A 19,560-nucleotide genomic window follows, 5' to 3' on the forward strand; every position below is an offset into this window, starting at 1 on the left:
CTTGAAGGGTTTTCAGTGTTTAACCTTTCACCTTTGATCAAATAATGTGCTTTCTTTGTCTTTAAATAATTAATCAGGAAATAATTTAGGGTTACTGTTGAAATGTTTTTGTGGACAGTAATACCTGGAATACATTTTAGGACACATTAGCTTTACATTACGATGGTATCGCTATTGAATGAATCTGATATTATTCAGCTCGGTGGGCTTACAGTTTCTTTGGGTTTTGTTGTGCAGCAGTCTACCAACTCAGCAGGAATGTCAAACTATAGATAGAAAGATGGAAAGATATCCAGTATAAATCTAAACAATGACTTTAAAGGCCACTCTACTAATTGCAACAATACTCTAATTTCTTAAGATGTTTGATTTGAAAGCAAACTTATTATAATCATAACTATTTCAATTATCTATTAGCCTTTCTGAAGAATTCTCATTGAATTCATTCTGAGGAATGATAAAAGATGCATCCTATGCTTGCCAACTCTTCAGATTTTTCTCTCTCCCCACTGTTCCATTTCACTTTCTATTCCCTCGTTTTTTTTTTCAGTTTATCAGTTATATTGAATTAGTGCTGTCAAAGCTCAGGACAAAAAAAAGGTGACATGATGGTCAGACCTCTGAAATAAACTAAACTTAACTAACATTAAACATGATTTTACAATTGGTTTGTATCTCTTGAATGTGTGCTGGAGAATACAAAATGGTAGATAACAATATAGCCACCCATCAGTATAATGTAAAACTTGTAAATGTTCATTGACAGACTTCTGAGGAGGTTTTTACTCTTGCTTCACATAGACAGGTGAGTCTGGGAGCAGGGATCATGTCTCATCAGTGACGCATCATGGAGCCATCTTGCTTCAACCAATCCTTGGAACCAAACAGCAGGACGTCACGCTGCCAGTCACCGCCTGAGTAACAACTGGTTCTGCATCTAAAACTCTGAAAAGGAAATACCGTTCCTCCTCTCTAATTGAGAGGGATGTCATCAGTGGCCTGGGCAAAAGTCCACAGTGTTTGTTCCCCTTGTCATCTGTGTTTCCTCTGACTGAAGGGTCGTCTGGGTTAGAGGGAGGATGTGTGATGGGTCACTGTGGTCAAAGCCGGTGCAAAAAGAGAGGAGATTGGAACTATTGAGTTTTATTTCCTGACAAGGATCTACTGTTTGATCTGAGAATCTGAGAAATACTGTTAGTCAAAGAAGTGCCCAGACTATTAGACTATAGAGTTATGTTTGAATATATATTCAATTATATATATTGACTTGGCACTGGGCACTTTTGATACATTTTTGAGAGTTTTGAGATTTCTTTTTTAAGTCTGTGTGCTGCAGAAAAAGTGTACATGAATGATACTGTTCGTCATTTATCTGGTAACTGAATGAATTAAATCAGTTACTCAGCGAAAGTGGCAGTATTTGGAAGTGGATATGGGTGGTACATGTGAGCAGATGAGCATCCCAGGGGCCAATGCTGTTTACAGGTGATAATTGGAATTGGCCATGTCTTCTGACCTCTTGTCCCCAGGGACTGTTCATTTCACCACAGGGGACAGAAGGACCAGTGGGGTCAGTGATGGGCGGGACCATTAGGGATTGGTAATAGAAATGTGTGTTGGGAGGGGAGCTATTTAGAGTGGTACATATATTGAGGAGGAGGACGAGGTTGAAGAGAATCTCAACAGTAATACACTTTGAACTGTGAGATACGTTCAGAAACTGACCAACTGAAGGACAAGCAGAGAGAGCTCCTGGTGGGACGTTGGGACACCTGAAGTGACAAAGTTGAGACGAAGGTAAGGACACTTACTTACACTTCTACATAGCTTTACTGTATTCTGTCTAAAATATACACTGGTAATCTTAATATTACAGTGGATGTTGTTGGAGACCTAGCTTTAATAGAAGGTGATTATTATAACCCGAAACTTGTTGTCTCTCGTGCTAAACTGATTTTATATTTTTATGAGCATTTTTCAGTATTTGGCCTGACATTTGGCCTATCACAGCAGGACATTGGGGAAAACAGGCAATGAATGTTGAAAGTCCCAAAAATGATGGCCAGTGTTGCTGTTTTTACTACGGTTAAATGAGAAAAAAAATTACTGTCAAATAATTCAGTCCAAATATTAAACCTCGTACTGTGTCTTAGCCTGAATGTCTTGATATTGTTGCTATATGGTCAACTCTATTAAGCTTTTTATTGCACGAAAAGCAAAATCAAGGATGCCAAGCAACTGATGGAAAATATAATTACAGCAATTTACATGAATATCATGTAAACACTTTGCAATTTGTTTAGATTTTCTAAATCAGATACCAAAGGATCAAAGACAATAAAGCCTCTTATACTCAGAGCTAACTCACTGTCCATCTCTGCCTTTAGGTGGGAATATCATGTGTGTATCTCGGCTGGTTTTACTGTTTGGGCTGCTTCTATGTGTGGGGGCTCAGCTGTCCAACGCCCAGCACTGGTCCCATGGTTGGTACCCTGGAGGCAAGAGGGAACTGGACTCTTTTGGCACTTCAGAGGTTGGGATCAGTGTTTGTGTGTGTTTTCTCATTCACTGGGCATTTCCTGTTGAGAATGTAGATGTTCTTTACCTCTTTACTCTTCTCTGTTTCTCAGATTTCGGAGGAGATTAAGCTGTGTGAGGCAGGAGAATGCAGCTATTTGAGACCCCAGAGGAGGAGTGTTCTGAGAAATATCATTGTAAGTGGACTAACGGTACCCGATCCTGTGCTGTATGGGAGCAGGTTGTACACAGATGCCACCTTGTTGACATAATGCCCAACATATCTATACACTGGACATAACTGCAAAACATTGTACAATAGCTGTACATTACAAGCATAGTGTATAGTGTGTCTGACTATCATGTTGTACTGTATCATTCTTCACAGCTGGATGCCTTAGCCAGAGAGCTCCAGAAGAGGAAGTGACAGCTCTCCAGCCTATACTGCTTTTCTATCCTCTTCTTCTGTATTCTTGTCTTTGTGTGAAACAACTTTATGATGATCCTCTGTTCTGGTCTATTTCATGGAGTTGTCAGTAAATTTGTTTTCCAGCATTACATGAATTTTCCCATTGGCAAACAAATGTTGAAATTACAATGTCCCATAATAAAGTACCTATTTTGATATTAACTTTCTTTCATTTTTTGGTGTCCAAAATTGTCTATGGCATAGTGTGTATAATAATGTCAAGTAAATAAAGGAATGGTAGGAACCATAGTTGTTGTGGAAGTAGCAAAACAATAATAAAATTCATGATGGTTGAATTATATAAGCTGTTTTGGTCTCAGGGTCCTGGTATTGTGCATGCTGGCCTACTGTCGTGGCTGACTGGGCCACTAGAAAGGAACAAATAAAAACAGCCTATTGACAAATACACTATACTGGAATTTTAGTTATTTTTTTTTGGGGGGGGGGTTACATTGGTTTTAATTTTACATTTACTTGTTAGGGTTTTCATAAAAAAGGGTCAACAATGTAAGCTACGAAACTTTCAACACTGTATTTATCAATTTGAATAATAAGAAAACCCAGAGTAGTCCAGTAAGTTCATACACTGAGTTTGATTGAGGTAAGATACTTTTATAATGATTATCCTTAGACGGATTATCCCTTCAAAGCAAACGCCATTAGTACAGTACAGCGCCACTGCGCATGCACCAAACAGCTAGGAAAAAAGATGGACGACAGAGGTGTCTGTTCTCCGCTGCTTGCAGAGTCAGACGCTCAAAATAACACTATTAGTACCCCTAACGCGGCTTCTGTCACAGATGCTGACAAAGTAATAAACACTAAAACAGATAGTACCCAGGTTGAAGGTGAGTTTTGTCTAGAACATGCAAATTCAGCCGTACGGCGTCCTACCTACCGAGCCAACGTTAGCTTTTTAGCTAACTAGCTAGCCAGCTCAACAATCGGATGAGCTAAGTTAGCTCCTTAGCTAAATACGCTATGTCAACTGTCTAACGTGAGGAGTTGCTCAGTATTATATATACCGGTCTGTGCGTACATAACTCGTAAAAAAAAAAGGTATCGCCCACTAAAACACCATTTTAATACTTAAACCAGCCTGATAATGGAAGTATATACAAAGTGAAGAGGTTGCTCGTTTTCCAGGTCCGGAAGTGGTTAGCCAGTTGCTAATTGTCTTGCGAGGTAATGTCTGAAAGCTCCAGTCCCCAACCCAGACAGCTGGTTGGCCATTTAAATCAGCCACATAACACGCCACGTGTTTTGGGAACGTAGGCCACCAAATAGCTTGATCCTACATAGTGAGTGACATTAATTTTACCCCCTCTCTGGCAATAGATGGTAACTTAGACAATAACGGTATTTAACCAGTCAAAGAAATTAACTGCAGTACAATGAAGCAGTACACAAACTAGTCTAAAATGTGGAAAAAAGTACTCTCAGGTTGGATGTTAGTTTTTTAGGATCAAAGAGCTCATCAGCTGAAGTGTCATTCAGTCTAACGTGAAAAAAAGGCCATGTGATCCTCACTCGGTGGCGCCGCTTACCAGTAGAATAAAATAAGTTCAATATAAGGGTGTGAATAGAAAACATTTTCTCTTATACAAACTTCGTGCACATACTTTGAGAAACAGTACCTACAGTCTCTGTTTTCTCGTTAACTGCCAGTGTGATTATCATTTGGTAAGTACAATATTTGAAATGTATCAGCAGACAGCATATACAGTGTTTAGACATTGCTTTACTCATGTCAGTACATAGTTTATTTGAGCTGTATTATTATTATTTTACATTGGTACAGAGGGAAATTCTGTATTTCAGTGTATAATTGTTTTATTGTATTACAGTGGAGTAGTAGACGCTCTCAAATTATCCCATCATGGTCCTTAATTCCAGTGACTTACTTAACCTCAGTTTTGTACTTGATAAGGCTGCAATGGTCATTTTCAGTATTGATAAATATATATAATTGTTTGATCTGGTCAATGATTTATCAGTGACATCTTATCATCATAAAGAACGTCAAGCACATCTTTGCAGATGAGACACTAACAAATAGTTGTTGCTCAAAATAAATGAAGGTAATTAATTTAAAATCATTAATCTGTTAGACTAATTGAGTGATCAACTGATAATTTCACCACCAGTCATAAAAGCATATTTACCATTCATGTCCCCCTGATTAGCTCAGTACAGCATACTGCATCAGGGCAGCCAGCAAAGATGTAAATAAATAGATTTTCACAGATTACCTCGTCCATATTTATTGATGTAAATTGATTGATCATATGTCATTTTAATTGAATCTCTAAGAATTAAACTGACACACTTCACACACTGCTTCATCACATTTTTAGAAAAATAGCCACACCCATAATCAACTATTTGCCCAAGGAGTTGAGCTGTTATGAGGATTATTCATCCACAGAGATGTTGCAACATGTTACCAAAATCTGAGTCCTAAATAATCAAGTTCAAACTGAAAGTGAGCAGAGCTTGATCATTTTTATTGATGCTATACAAAAAGTGCAGTGAAAAATTAATATGAGATATTGGACAAGCACAATGAAAGCAGTCTAGCATGAAACCTTAATTTTCTCACACTGTAGCAATATATGATACAAGTGTTCAGCAGTATTGCTGCATAGGACTAAGAGGTTGGTGTTGAGTGGGAAAAATAATTTTTTTATGGAAATTCAGGTATTCTTTGAAATGTAATGACGGAGGGACCTTATAGTTTACTGCCATCCCAAGTAATACTTTTGTTAAACAATATATAAATTATATTGGACAATGGATATTGCCTTGCTTTAAATATGGTCTCAAGGGCGTGGGAGTGTGGAATTCAGTAAAATTTATACAATTCATCTAAAATACTGCATTTTCTATTGTACAGGAAGTGTTACAAGGAAAAGTTTATAAATTAGCATTTAATTTAGATTTTTTTATTTTGCAGCTACAAATGTTTCAAAAACTAATTTGGTTAGAGAAAAACCAGAAACCAGTGCGGAGACACAAGAGCATCAGTCAGATTTAATTTAATATAGCTCTTGAACAGAGCTTTAGTTATATCTAACATAGGTTTGTATTATGTATGTGAAAAAGTTAAATATGCTTTTAATTTCTCTCAAATGAATAGTCCCTTCCTTGTTCATACTTAAATAATCTTCCACTAAATTCACTGTGGCCTAATTGTAATGGTGACCGTACCTTCTGCCTCACAGGAGACCAGAGCGAAGAGGAGCTACTAAAGGGTCTCCTCACTGACGACTACTGCCATGTGTGCGAGGCTGTGCTGCTCTTTGAATCTCAGCGGTTGTCCCACTATGAGGTGTGCGCTGCTTTCCAGAACTAGTCATGGAACTCTTGCTGTGGGAGCATTTGTAATAATGTCTGCCGTGTCCCTCCCCACTGCAGGGAAAGAAACATGCTCAGAAACTCAGGGTGTACCTGCAGGCCAAGAGAGCCGAGAGGATGAACACAGAGTCCACAGGACCCCAGGTTAGCACTCATTCAGAGATTTTATTCCTTACACATTTAGGTGTAATCTCAATCTGTAAAGACGAACAATGAGTGTAGCAAACAAATGAACATAAACCATAATGCTGCAAGCATCATAACAGTAAGGAGTCTTACGGTCATAGCTTTAGTGCTATGGTCTAAGACGTCTTCCTTATTTCTTCTTTATTCATTGTTTTCAGCTGACATATTATATCAGGATTAGAGCTATGTATGGGCAAAAGTTTACAGCTACAATACGCATCGTGATACAGGGTTACAGTTCAGTATATTGCAATATATTGCAGTTATTAAAAATCTAACCCCCATATGCATAAAATCTGAATTAAAAAGTACTCTGGGTAGCTAGTAGCTCACCTGGTAGAGCTTGCATCCCATGTACTAAGGCTGAAGTCCTTACTCAAGCAGCCCGGGTTTGATTTCAACCTGAAGCCTATTTCCCGCCTGTCGTCCCCTCCCCCGTTCCTTTCTTTCAAGCTGTCACAGTCAAAAAAAGGCATAGAAAGCCTACAGTCCATATAACATCCAACATCAAGGTCCTCAGTTTACAACACTGCTGTATAGCACTTGGGGATTTAAATTTAAATATTGATACAATATATATCGATATTTTCTTACACCCCTAGTCAGGAAGCATATATCTGTTTTTTGACATCCCAGTTTCATGCCTGTTTTTTGCAGCGGACCATGACTACTGATAAGGACCATTTCTGTGAGCTGTGTAACATGGTGTTTAGTTCCCACGTGGTGGCAAGATCACACTATGAAGGCAAAGTCCATGCAAAAAATCTTCGTAAACAAGGTCTTCAACCCACAGGCAAGTGTGGGTTGTGTGATGCAAAAGTATTATAGTGATCGGGTTTTAATATCTACAGATTAACAGTAAAGTTTGTTGAAAGTATGATTCCACTGTCTACTGAAGGTCAGCTTCAGTTCAGAAGGTCAAAGACAAAAATTAACTTGAATTAATGATTTCTCATTGCAGTTATAGACAGGTACGCAGAGGCGCATACTTTACCAAGTCTGACTCGGGATCCCGATAATGCTGACCAGAAATCAGCCCCAGAGGATGTTGTGGAGGAGCGCCCGGACCCGACAGCTACCACAGAAACCCCCAGCACCGAGATTGATCTCAAAGACCCAAACAAGTATTGTGCCCTGTGTGCTGCTTCCTTCAACAATCCCCAAATGGCTTTGCAACACTACAATGGACGCAAACACCAGAGGAATCAGAGCAGACAGGAGCTGCTCAAAGAGCTTGGAGATGATGTCCAACAAGGTAACACAGGATCCCGCCTCTCAGCTAAGCAGTGTCATACAAGGGGATGCAGTTGCACATTACACTATTGAGTGTATTTTATAAGGCAGTGTTGATGTGATGAAAAATATTTCTTGAGACACATTTGTCCTTTGTTAGACACACTATACCCCAGTGTCCATTAATCTATCTGAGATTCAAGGTGACAAATAAAATCATTGCAAGCTGGTAACAGTATGACAGCCCAATACAGCCCAAATGATCAAGATCACACTGATATTTGAAACGGCAAATGCCCTCAGCTATGAAGGTTTCATCCAATCAGAGTTAGCTGGAAGGTAGGAGATTAGCAGGTAGGTGTTAGCTTTATAACTGTCTGACATTAAACAGGCGTTGACAAGAGGCAGTTAATCTGACTGTGGTTATGCTAGATAATAACATGGCAGAGTTTCAGTTAGTTATCAACTTTGTGCAGTTACACAGAACGTTAACCGTAGGTCTCATGGTGTACATTTTTCATGGTATTCTTGGTAGAGAAAACTTAAAGACTTCCAAATGCATTATTTTATTATTTTGACGCAAGTTAGAAACTTACAAACTGTATATTTAAGTGCTTGTAAGCCATTATTTGATGGTTTATGCCACCTTCCCTCCTTTCCCACCTCACCCACCTCACCCTCTTTCTGTTGCCTACAGCCAACTCCCTCACGTGTCAGATGTGTAGCGTGCAATTTAACTCGGTGGAGATGTACCAAGCTCACATGCAGGGAAACAAACACCAGATAAGGTAAGATTGAGAATTTTATGACAAACACACTGTCAAACATGTCCACTGTCATCGTGTCATAATTTATACTGCACTGAAAATGGAATCTCTGCTACACTGCATGTCAAACTTTCCTCTGTAGACCTTTGATTAGATTAAGGGGCCCTCCACACAAATAAGTTTTTTTAGAATCCGGATAAATACTTTATTGCATCGGCCCCAGATGGATACGGCGTTTTCGGGGTGTGAAACGGGTCCCAGAGTGGGAAAATCCGAAAACGCCGGATTGCTCGGAGCCGTCTGGACAGCGAAAACAGATTTTTTTCCGAAACGACGTATTAGCCCCACCTCTCTAGCCTTTAACCTCAGCCGCCACAGCTAGACCCGTCATAACAACAACAACAATGGCGGACCACTACTACTTGTTTGTAAACAGCGCATGCTCCATGGGTTCTCTCCCGGTTTTAGTGTATTGGTGTGGCGGCGTCACAGCGCCACATACAGGCCTGGCATATGTACTACAGCGCTTTGGGCCGTTTCTGTGAACCCGTTTGAATGCAGATATTTCTGGAAACGATGCCGTGTTTACAGAGATTTTTTTTCGAAACAACATCGTATTGGGTGAGGCCGCGTATTTGTGTGGACAGGCTCTAAAGCACCATTCACTGATTTTCTGATACACCGAATCAGATTGACACAGACTTTTTTCACAGCAGCCATTTTGACATGATATAGTTAAACGCAGATGTTACCAATAAAACTAATTAAGTAAAACCATCGTAACACCTGTGTTTAACCTACTATTTCATGTCAAAATGGCTGCAGTGAAAAAGTTATATTGTCACCTAACGTCTATGTTGCCTCTGGCTCATGTTTTGGCTTTCAGCCCACACATTAATTGTGATATCAGCATAATTCCTGTTTACATTTTCTTGGCCAGAGAGAAGAAGGTCGTTGACCTGTGCAACTCCCAACAAAAAAACTACAGCACATTTGCAGATGAACTGTCAGATTACATTCAGGTTCAGAAGGCTCGTGGACTCACCCCTAAGACTGGTCAAGCTCATGCTCTGGCTGACGAGGATGAGGAAGATGAAGAAGAAGAGCAAGTATTAAACAAGGGTGACAACATAGAACTGAACAGACCTGTTCCCAACTTCCCTCCCACCTCTAACACTCCTCATCACTCCCGCCTTGGTTGTTACAACCCAGCTGAACGGTGGCATCCTCCATATCAGGACCCCCCTTGGCCATCCCACGGCTTGGATTACAAGTGCCCTCCTCTAGTCCTTCCAGGCCCAGGCTCCCCACTGTTCACTAGTCGGCCCTTAAAGAGAAGGAGGCGCAGAAAGCAGTCAAGCTCCTCCTCATATATTACCTCATCATCCTATTCCTCCTCGTATTCCTCCTCCTATAGCAGTAGCACAAGTGACAGTGATAATGAAAACAGGCGCAGAAAAAAGAGGAGGATTAGAAGATCCAGGAGGGAGAGAGACAAGAAGGCAAGAGATGAGGACTCAGACAAAGATGAGAAGAGGAGAAAGCAGTGGAGGAGGGAAAGAGATAAGGAGTCAGAGGAGAGGAGAAAGGGGGAATCCGGAGAGTCAGAGGAAGAGAGGAGGAGAAAAAAGTTTAAAAATCATGGCAAGCGGAGAAAACGAGATAAGAAATCCCGAGTGGAGGACTTTGAGGCAGTAGGAGGGGAAAGGGTGATGGACAATTTAATGGCAGAAGATATGACGGACAATAGAAAAGAAACTGAAGTGCATATTCAGGCTGAAATGAACGTTGAGCAAGGGGATGGTGGACAGGATGGGCCAGCTAAATCCAAACATAGGAAAGAGAAGAAGAAAACGAAAGAGAAAATAGATACTAGGACAGAAGAGGAGAAGCTGTGGGACGACTCCATTCTAGGCTGTTAAACTCAAACGGCCCAGTTTAACTAGTCTTTTGAACTGCTGATATTTAGGCACAACATGAAGTGAACACACGCATGACATTGGAAATCTCAAACTGTACATTAACATAATCTTTATAGCCATTAACAAAGCAGTTTTTACTCTCTGCACTGACAGCCCAAATGTGTTCTCTGTAGGTGTGCTAGCTGGCTAGCCATGTTTAGTCAATTTGTGTTTGTAAGGAATGAATGGATTCCTCTTATTTCAGAGTGTTTGGAGAGGTTTCTCACACATATCTACATCTATAATAGCTTTATTTTTCACTATGACACTTAATAGGTCTTTGTTGAATTATTTTGCACATTGTTAATAATTGTTCCCTGTAAAATTTAAGATTCTTTTATTTTCTTGCCTATCATTTGAAATGATGAAGTCCTTTTGACCTCTAATACATTAATAAGTTAAATTATGTTTCTGTGCTTCTGACAAGGATTTGATAGATTGTGAACCCTGTGGCAGCCTGCGGTTGGCGCTGTTGAGCTTCATTCAGAGCACCAGTAAAGCAAATAAAAGCCCATAGATGTTAGCAGCTTCGTCATTTCATTTCTTTTGAAGTGCTGTGTGCTTTCACTCAGAAGCACACTGAAATACAGCTATTAGAGATGTAGAGAGCATGTAGAGCGCATGTTGGACTGAATAATGATGAAGCTGTAACAAATTCTTTGCCTGTTGCACAAACCGCAGCGCATCCAAACAATTTTAAACAGTTGTGTGCTCAGACATTGCCCTAGTCTACAGTGCAGTGTCTGCATGTGCATGTTTCATGGATGTATCGTCTCATCCAAACAGCACATCAAGTGTTTGGGGTCAGACAGGTGCAAGAGATCAAATGAGGACAGCTCTTTAAAAAACTTCAGATTCGTGTTGAAATGCAGTCTGTGAGGAATTGAACAAAGGTTTATGGTACTTAAAGGTGACTGAAAAGAGACAAAGTAAATATCTTAATTCAACAGTCTTCCTGACTAATAAAGAGCCACTCAAACAACAGTTGTTTGAAATGGTCTAGTATAAAAACCTAAGCTAGGTGGTTTGTGGACCACATTGCAACTTTTATCAGTTTTGCAAATTTTTTCCTTAGACAGCACTATACAGTGGGCTAGTTTGGCTTTACTAAAAACTAGATTTCTAGAAGAAGATTTCAGGTCTGCAGGCACTATGGATACTGAGAACAGACTGAAGTGGTGATTTAACATGTACAAACTACTCTTGATTCAGGCTCAATGAAAACCTGGTAAACTAACCCAGAGATTAAATATCCTTAAAGGAAAGTCCTATTTTTTATTACATTACTTATTTGTTTAAGATGTTTTTGATGTACAGTATATCAGCTAACTTTGAAGTCTGGCTTTTGTTTGGTTGATTGCTGTATATCAGATATTGGATTGCATTAGGATCCTTAGTGCAGAATGGTGCACATTATGTGGCTTGTTGCAACAGGAGAACAGAGTATCACAAGAATCCAGACAGTAGTGTTGTAAATCAAAAACATGCATGAAACAGCTTGCTAGTGTTTTTATTAGAGCCAACTAATTGCTGAGAAGACTTCAATGCCAGATTGATTACTTTTTGAGGTACCAGTGTTGTACAAATGATAGAACAGTTAATATAGTTAACTACAGAAGTTCTGTAAAGGCCGTAAGATAAAAAGTTTCTTTAGTGAGAACCAAACAAACCTCTGAATCTGTGACATACAGTAACATGCACATGAAGTTAGTGTGTTGTCTGAAAATACTCAACTTTTAACAAAAAAGGTTGGTGGGGGGAGTAGAGAGATTAAGTAAGAGGCAAACTTCTCAGCAGGCAGCTTTTGACTTAAAGCGTCGGAGTAGAGAGACCAACAAAGGCGTTATAGCTCAGCTATGTGTAAAGAACAGCTCTGAAGCCCCCTGAGACCTCCTGTTTTCAAAGAATCCTGTGGTCTCGTTCCCTGTCTCGCTCGGGTCTTCGACCCCCCGTAGAGCGGTAGGGTTCCCACATCCTCTCGCTTTGAGACCCCCACCAGACTGTTCTACGCCCTAACCTTTCACACACACACACACACACACACACACACAAAACAAAACAACGCAGAGACAGAACAGTCCACAGACACCACTCAGAAGATTTAAGAGCTCATCAGTTTTATCAAGGAAAATATAGCTTCTAGGGATAATCTGTCTTTTGAACAGTCAGTCCTCATTTTAGAATGGCTGTCCCCAAAATACAATATAAATCACAACTGGTGGGATATATTACCTTTAATATGGAGTAAAGTAAATTAGGGTTTTAAGTAAGATAGATCAACTGCAAGGAAATCTCAAGTGCTTCTTTGACACTTTACAGTGCGGTGTACCTCCACAGGTCGTTGCTGCTCATAAATGGTAATGTCACTCGGACAGTCTTTAGGTGTGATTGATGAGGTTGATAAAACGAGTACAGTGTATCTTATCAGCCTTATTGTTTGAAATATCCACTAACTGTAACAAACCAAAACTATTCATTACAAAGATAATCAATTATTTTATAGAAAACAGATTTTCATTCATAAAAAAAAAAAAAAAAAAATCCTTATTTCTAGCTATCCAAATGTTATTATATCCTTTTTTTCATCATAAATTAAGTTCCTTCGGTTACTGGACTGATATCTGACAAAACAACTTGAAGATGTCACCTTATGCTCTTGGAAACTGCAAAGGCCATTTTCTTCTCTGTTTTCACACATTTTATAGACTTAATAATTAATCAATTAATAGACAATTATCCAATGCTGAAAAGAATTGATAGTTGCAGCACAAATTGACTCATTCCAAAGTCAGATTTGTCTAAAAGTGAACCATTGCTGTCGTCTTTTCATGTGTCGTGTCGTGTCGTGTCGTGTCTGTAACTGCCGGATGATGTTTAACTCACATGCCAGTTAGTCCGTCACCCCGCATTGTCACTTAGGATAGAGTGAAGACATTCTGCTACATTTTATCTATTTAATCTTCTATGTTTTTTGAATTTTTAGAAACTAAATGTCTCAATTTCTTTTTGTTTTTTTGTAATCTAAGCTTTCATATGACAAGAAAGAAACTAGTTCAGTTCGTTAAAATAACAGAAATATATTCAGTCCCAATGTCAGAATGAATGATTTCACTATTCAACTGTTTTATTCAATTTCTCAGTCTGTCACAAACAAATATCCCCAGGTTTTGCTTTGTCAAGGAGTGTCTTCATACACTTTATACCCCAAGTTATAAAAAAGAACTGAAGAAGCTGCTTACACACACCAGACGATATTTTGCAATAATCTACAGCATTGTAGATCAGGGTTTGAATCACTGATCCTTCATTTCCACTTAATACCTTATGTATCGGCTCCACACATTGGTATTCCCTTTCCGTGCTCTGCAGTGAAGCATGAAGCAGCGTATGTAGGACTCTGCTGAGCTCTAGGTCACGCACCTGGGCAGCGACCACAGCACTGCAAACAGCTGCTCTGGCAATATACAACTTTCTTATTGCTTGATATGTTGCATCATGTCAGCTGTTTGTCATGATCAGTGTATGTTGTACTGCATCTTTCTCCTGAACAACCCACCTGTCTGAGGTTATTTGTTGGGTATATACCTTTTAAGTGAACACAGTCGAGAAAGCCTGAATTAGACAATTAGCATTTCTTTATGCTTTATATATGATACCCTTTCTGGCAGTTATGTTTTAGACACATTTTCAGTAGTGTGTGTGTGTGTGTGTGTGTGTGTGTGTGTGTGTGTGTGTGTAAGCCCCTTGGCTGACTTATGGCCCACTCTGATAGGCCCTGTGTGTGTCACATTGGGGTGTTACCTTGACTACTCAGGGCCCCGTCGTCTCAGTTCCTCCCATCATCTCTGACAGATAGATAGCAGGAAAAGAAAGTATCAGCTCCGTCCCTCAGCTACCACTCAAAACTCACACAGCCGTACAGATACTGGCGACCGGACAAAATGATCCCACTGCCGGCATGGATGCTGTTGATAGTATTGCTGAGGACAGGATCAGGTAAGACCACTACATTTCTCTGTTTGTTGTTTTTATGTTGTTGTTAGACTCCAGCATTCTCAACATCATAACTTAGTCAGGGGCCTGTAGCGAGGGGTGTGTTGTTGTTTACTTAAACTGAAGCTTGTCTGATGTTTAACTTGACTAACGTTACTACAGTCATCACATTCAGTCCTAACAATAGTTTGTGCTGAAAGGTAAAATTTGTCTTTAATAGTTCAACATATGAGACAGACAGATCAAGTACAATGCCGTGGCCTTCGGTTCATTTAGTTAAAACTGTAATGGCAGCCTTCAAGAGTACTATAATTATATATCTTAGAATTGTACAGCTATACTGGTATAAGTTATTAATACTGTTATGTAATTAGAGCAATATAATATGTACAATCTGGATTAAGGGTTTAGTGATGGTAAATTATGAGGGTAACAATATACTACCTGTTTGCGTTCTGCTGTAGGTTTATATAAATTAAAATTTTATAAATACATTTAATTTATGATTTTTTTTCTTTATTGTATCTCCATCAAGGCTTTGAAAATAATCGTATTCGTACTGTATAGCGCAACTAATTTGATAAAGACTAAATCGATTTGGTGCATTATTGAATGTCGCCTTAACCTTTCCACACTGGAGACCTTTGAATGTTTGCTTATATTTAGATATTTCAAGACTAGTGATTGCAACAGGCATATGCCGACAGGCCTGACTTAAAAATGCACAAAATAGGCATTGGAACTGATAAAAACAGATGAAATAGCTCTTCCAGTGAAGGCATCCCTTCAACATTGCATGAATGCTAAATCTCTCCTCACGTAGCAATTTCAAAATGTCACCTTCACAGAGTTTGAAATATGTACAAGAAGTTTCTTCATAGTTTGGCTGTATTTCCATTCTTGCATCACTTAGGTGATAGTTGCTGTGTTTCTATACCATATTGCTAGTTACATTTGTACTTTCTTTTGCCTAAAGTTGAAGTACGATTAGTTGGATGTGGCTTTTAATTTGCAATTAATCTTAATTTTTTTTAAGCACGAGAGACATTCACTGTTGCTTAACGGTTTTCCTCAAACCTGTATAAACACTAAGCGATTGACAAGTTGACCTGAAACATCAAATCAAGACTTTTGACCCTTTTGAGAAAATACACAATTCTTGGGAGTATGGGTTTTGACTTTGTTGAAGTGTTTTAGAGCACCAATTCTTAATAATATGTGACTGAATCGTAGGAGTTGCTCAATGTACTACACGTGTGTGTTCTCTCTCAAACATCCCTCTGTTTTCACCCTTAGGTTCGGAAGTGATACTGCAGGAAGAAATGGCCGTCATGCTTTATCCTGAGATCCTCAGTATAGTGACTATTGATTGTTACTGCGGTACCTTCCAATGTGACACTGTCTACTGGTTCCACAGTGTTCCCGATAAAAGCAAAGTACAGTTTCTAGGAAAATGCAACAACGCAGGCCGTAGTAGCTATGAGAAAGATGTGGACCAAGCACGATTCGTATTTGAAAAGAAAGGACAAACGAACTTTGTGCTGCGCATCCGCAATGTGACAGAAAAGGACAGAGGGATGTATTCTTGTGTTCTTAAGGACAGGAAAATGGCAGAAATGTGGAAGCTTGGGACTTTCCTTCAGCCGGGAGGTTTGTATGCTTAAATCTCAAGCGTTTCGTTTACAGCAGTTAAATATCAAGCAGTTAGGAGCATTTTGGTACGTCTCTCCGATTTCAGGTTGTAGACTGAGGACTTAATTATTAAAGGGGCTAAATTCCTGATTCAAACCTCTGCATTTAAATCTTGTGCAATATGACACCTAACATTATATATTAAAATGTATTGTACAATGAAGATGAGTTTGAGTTCATAAAGGTAACTTTGTCTCACACATTTTCTCATGTTTCCACAGTATGTCCCTCTGTTAACTATCCTTAAAGTTATTTATTAACAATAGTTTAAAATGTGACTATTACCTCATTGGATTCTGTGTTTATTGCTTTTGAATTATTGGTTGTGGATTACAACCACATATAGTTAGTGGACATTCAGTGGTTCTCAACCTTTTTTGGTGTCAATGACCCTCAAATTGATACACATCAGGCTGCGGACCCGTATTTGATATGATTAAATGTAGTCTCAAGGATCCCTGTCTGATGAGATCTCATTATTCCATAACTGTGTACTGTTGATTCACAGAACTCTGAAGTCTGTGAAACTTATGAACAGAATTGTCATTCTTATACACACACTCGCTAACTTTTAGTCAATTAAATAATAGTAAAATTCTCAATTTTTCTGAAGACTCCCTCAAACTCCCTCAAGGACTCCTGATGTCCCCTGGCCCCAGGTTGAGAATCACTGCTCTAAACAACCTCAGTAGCACACAACACAGCTTTTGTTGAGACTTGTATACATGTAAGGTAACATTACATGATAAATATTATAGTTTCGATGTTACTTTGGATAGTGGTTGAGCACATCTTTTGATGGTGTTGCCTGTCTACCTGGGCGACAATAAATGAGTAAAATAAGAATTAAAAAGTTTCCAGATCATGGAAAAAAAGACAATTCCAATGGGGGAGTGTATGGTGTCTATTTAGATGCCTGTGGCAAGTTTATTCAATGTCTTTGAGCTAAAGAGAAACATATGTAGAAGAACTTTCCACTGGCCTAATAGGACTATACTGAAGAGTTACACGCACATAAACAATATACATGATGCATTTGTGGAGAGAATCAGTTGATAAGTTCCTAGTCAGGGTAACTTTTTACATATCGAAATTTCTGGATCCCCCCTTAATGTAAATATTCTTTACATCCTTGTTTTACTGCTGTTTAGTTATCACTTGTCTTTATGGTTGTTTGGGCTTTACCTGACAGTGATCCCGCCAACATTACCTCCTAAGACGGAACCCAAAAGGCCAAAGATCCCAGTCTGTCGCTGCCCTAAGAAGAATACTTCACAGGGTAAGTTATTAAGGAGTTTTCTGTGAAGTATTAGGAGCACTTGTATGTTGTGGCAATGCGTAATTTGTATGATGTTCTGCTGCTTACAAATTTAACTTTATATGTGTCTCGTGATGTATAAACACTTTAGTCTGTGACTATAGGTATTGTAACCGGGAATAAATGTTGTGCACTTCACCAGATTGTGATGATGTAAAGGCAATAAAAGAGGTAGTTTGTACAGACAATGAAATAACAGGTTGTACGGAAAGGAGTAACCATCTAATGATTGATGATATCACCTGGCTACAATGCAAGAAGCTATAATACATTTAGATAAAACCGTGTACTATATATGTTGTGTGTTTGCTCCAGATGACTGTGGCTCCCTGATTTTGTGGCCATCGGTTGGATTTATTGCGGCCCTGGCTCTTGCGCTCATCTGCACGCTGTACTACTTCAGCAGTGAGTAGTCCTCCAGTTTAGTGTGCTAGATAATGTGAAGTCAGAGAGGGAAAAGTACACCTTTCGCAGATATTTATATCAAGCAGTGCAGCAAATGGTTTGTTAAACTGTTGGATTAACTTTGATATGTAGGTGTTTGAGTAAAATAAATAAATATAAAATATTTTATCCTATTGCTGACGTGTTTTCTTTTGTTTGAATACGTTCCTGCTCGTAGGGCTACCCAAAAAATGTCGGCATCACTTTGCAAAGTAAGTATATTACTAAGATTACTGTAAATGGTGAAAAGAGCTGTTTTTTCCTTTATAATCCAGAGAAAATGTTTGGATTCTTCACATTCCTTGATTAATCTTGCTTCTGCAACCATATGTACTATAATTGACTGACACTTTAATCTTTTTTCTTTTGTTTTTCTCTATTTAGGAATAAGTATACGACCTAAAGCACTGCATCTACAGCCTATGTTTAACTCAACGTATGTACCTTATGTGTGTAATTGTATATATAAAATATGAATTGTATGCTGGATATGAAAATCTTTCATACACATTAACAGTTGCTTCTGTGATTGCAGTGGCTGAAGTGCTTCACTTGAGCGGACGTCCAGTGGACAGAGGGATATGATTCAGCTTGAAGATCTATTCTGCTAACAACATGTCGGGTTTATTTACAGTGAAATATGCACTCAGTCAGAGAAGAATTTTGTGTTTTCAACAGCAGTAAACATGTAACATATTGTACTATACATAGATTACGAGACAGCTCCAGAGCAATACCAACTTCAGATCGAGGCTATGTGATGTAACAATATTTTTGATTTATCAGTTAACAATATCCAGATAACTTCATCATTAATCAAGGTGCTTTTTCAGCTCAGCAGGTTTGTGATCAGTTGCTTTGATTTTTAGATTATTGTTAAATCAGAACAAAACAGGGTAGTGTTTCTCTCCCCAAACCTTATCTGTTTATACATAAAAGCATGTAAGCCACAAAACAGCTAAATTGAAATGAAGTATTTTCCCATTTCCCTTTTGCTCTCTTTTGTAATTGTTTGTATTTTTGTGTTTCACAGCATTTTTAAGTGTTTTCTCAATTTTTAAGAATCATCTGTTTAGAAGAAAACAGCACTGTAAAGTACATTTTTCTATTTCCATATTTCTGTTAAATCAATAAAATTGTATATTTCCAATCATTTAAAGTGATGACTCTCTATATATGGTAAAAGTTACTGTATTATCTGTTATTAAACACATCTATAAACACATTATATTTTTTACATAAATTCAGTGCCTCTGTACATACAGATTAATTCCGAAGGCACAGATTAATGATGCTTAGTGTTTGACACAGTTGCTCAAGGGCACTTTTGCAATCGCTGAATGCATCTCCAATAACTAGGGCACAGATAACTAAAAAGTCCTATGTTTCAAAGTGTTTGTAGTGTTGTCACACATCTAAAAGATTTCTGTGCAGGTGTATGAAAGAGGTTTTGGAGAGGGCGTTGTACATCGATTGCCAATATTGTGTTTAGCGGAAGTTGAGTAGGTGAGTGACAGAGTTTGGTTTCTTCTCTTACCTTTGATGCGTATACTTGCATCATATTCAGTTTCTGTTGAACTTCCTCCAGTATGTGCCAACAAGCTTTATTGTTTTAATCTTAAA

At 38.7% G+C, this 19,560-nt stretch overlaps 3 protein-coding genes across 5 annotated transcripts; all 3 read left to right on the top strand.

Annotated features, from left to right (window-relative positions):
- The first annotated feature begins 1,307 nt into the window (after positions 1-1,307).
- gnrh2 (gonadotropin-releasing hormone 2) lies at positions 1,308-3,148 on the top strand. The gene is made up of 4 exons (XM_051414698.1): positions 1,308-1,797; positions 2,388-2,533; positions 2,631-2,714; positions 2,906-3,148. The coding sequence occupies exons 2-4, from the start codon at positions 2,399-2,401 to the stop codon at positions 2,942-2,944; spliced, it is 258 nt and encodes an 85-aa protein (XP_051270658.1). The 5' UTR covers positions 1,308-1,797; positions 2,388-2,398; the 3' UTR covers positions 2,945-3,148.
- A 540-nt stretch (positions 3,149-3,688) lies between these two features.
- On the top strand, positions 3,689-11,013 carry zmat1 (zinc finger matrin-type 1). Its single transcript, XM_051415625.1, has 7 exons — positions 3,689-3,834; positions 6,211-6,317; positions 6,404-6,487; positions 7,187-7,322; positions 7,491-7,784; positions 8,460-8,550; positions 9,470-11,013. Exons 1-7 carry the CDS (start codon positions 3,696-3,698, stop codon positions 10,449-10,451), a joined length of 1,833 nt encoding a protein of 610 aa, XP_051271585.1. The 5' UTR covers positions 3,689-3,695; the 3' UTR covers positions 10,452-11,013.
- A 3,228-nt stretch (positions 11,014-14,241) lies between these two features.
- Positions 14,242-19,090, top strand: cd8b (cd8 beta). Of its 3 annotated transcripts, none has more exons than XM_051415628.1 (7): positions 14,242-14,486; positions 15,780-16,133; positions 17,368-17,454; positions 17,809-17,898; positions 18,116-18,149; positions 18,322-18,373; positions 18,482-19,090. In XM_051415628.1, the coding sequence occupies exons 1-6, from the start codon at positions 14,432-14,434 to the stop codon at positions 18,338-18,340; spliced, it is 639 nt and encodes a 212-aa protein (XP_051271588.1). In that variant the 5' UTR covers positions 14,242-14,431; the 3' UTR covers positions 18,341-18,373; positions 18,482-19,090. The 3 variants fall into 3 exon arrangements, with proteins under 3 accessions (XP_051271588.1, XP_051271587.1, XP_051271586.1); XM_051415627.1 differs by having other exon boundaries at positions 14,243-14,486; positions 18,455-19,090; XM_051415626.1 differs by having other exon boundaries at positions 14,255-14,486; positions 18,473-19,090.
- The last annotated feature ends 470 nt before the right edge of the window (positions 19,091-19,560 follow it).

Source organism: Dicentrarchus labrax, unplaced genomic scaffold, assembly GCF_905237075.1.
Source record: "Dicentrarchus labrax unplaced genomic scaffold, dlabrax2021, whole genome shotgun sequence".
Classification (NCBI taxonomy): domain Eukaryota; kingdom Metazoa; phylum Chordata; class Actinopteri; family Moronidae; genus Dicentrarchus; species Dicentrarchus labrax.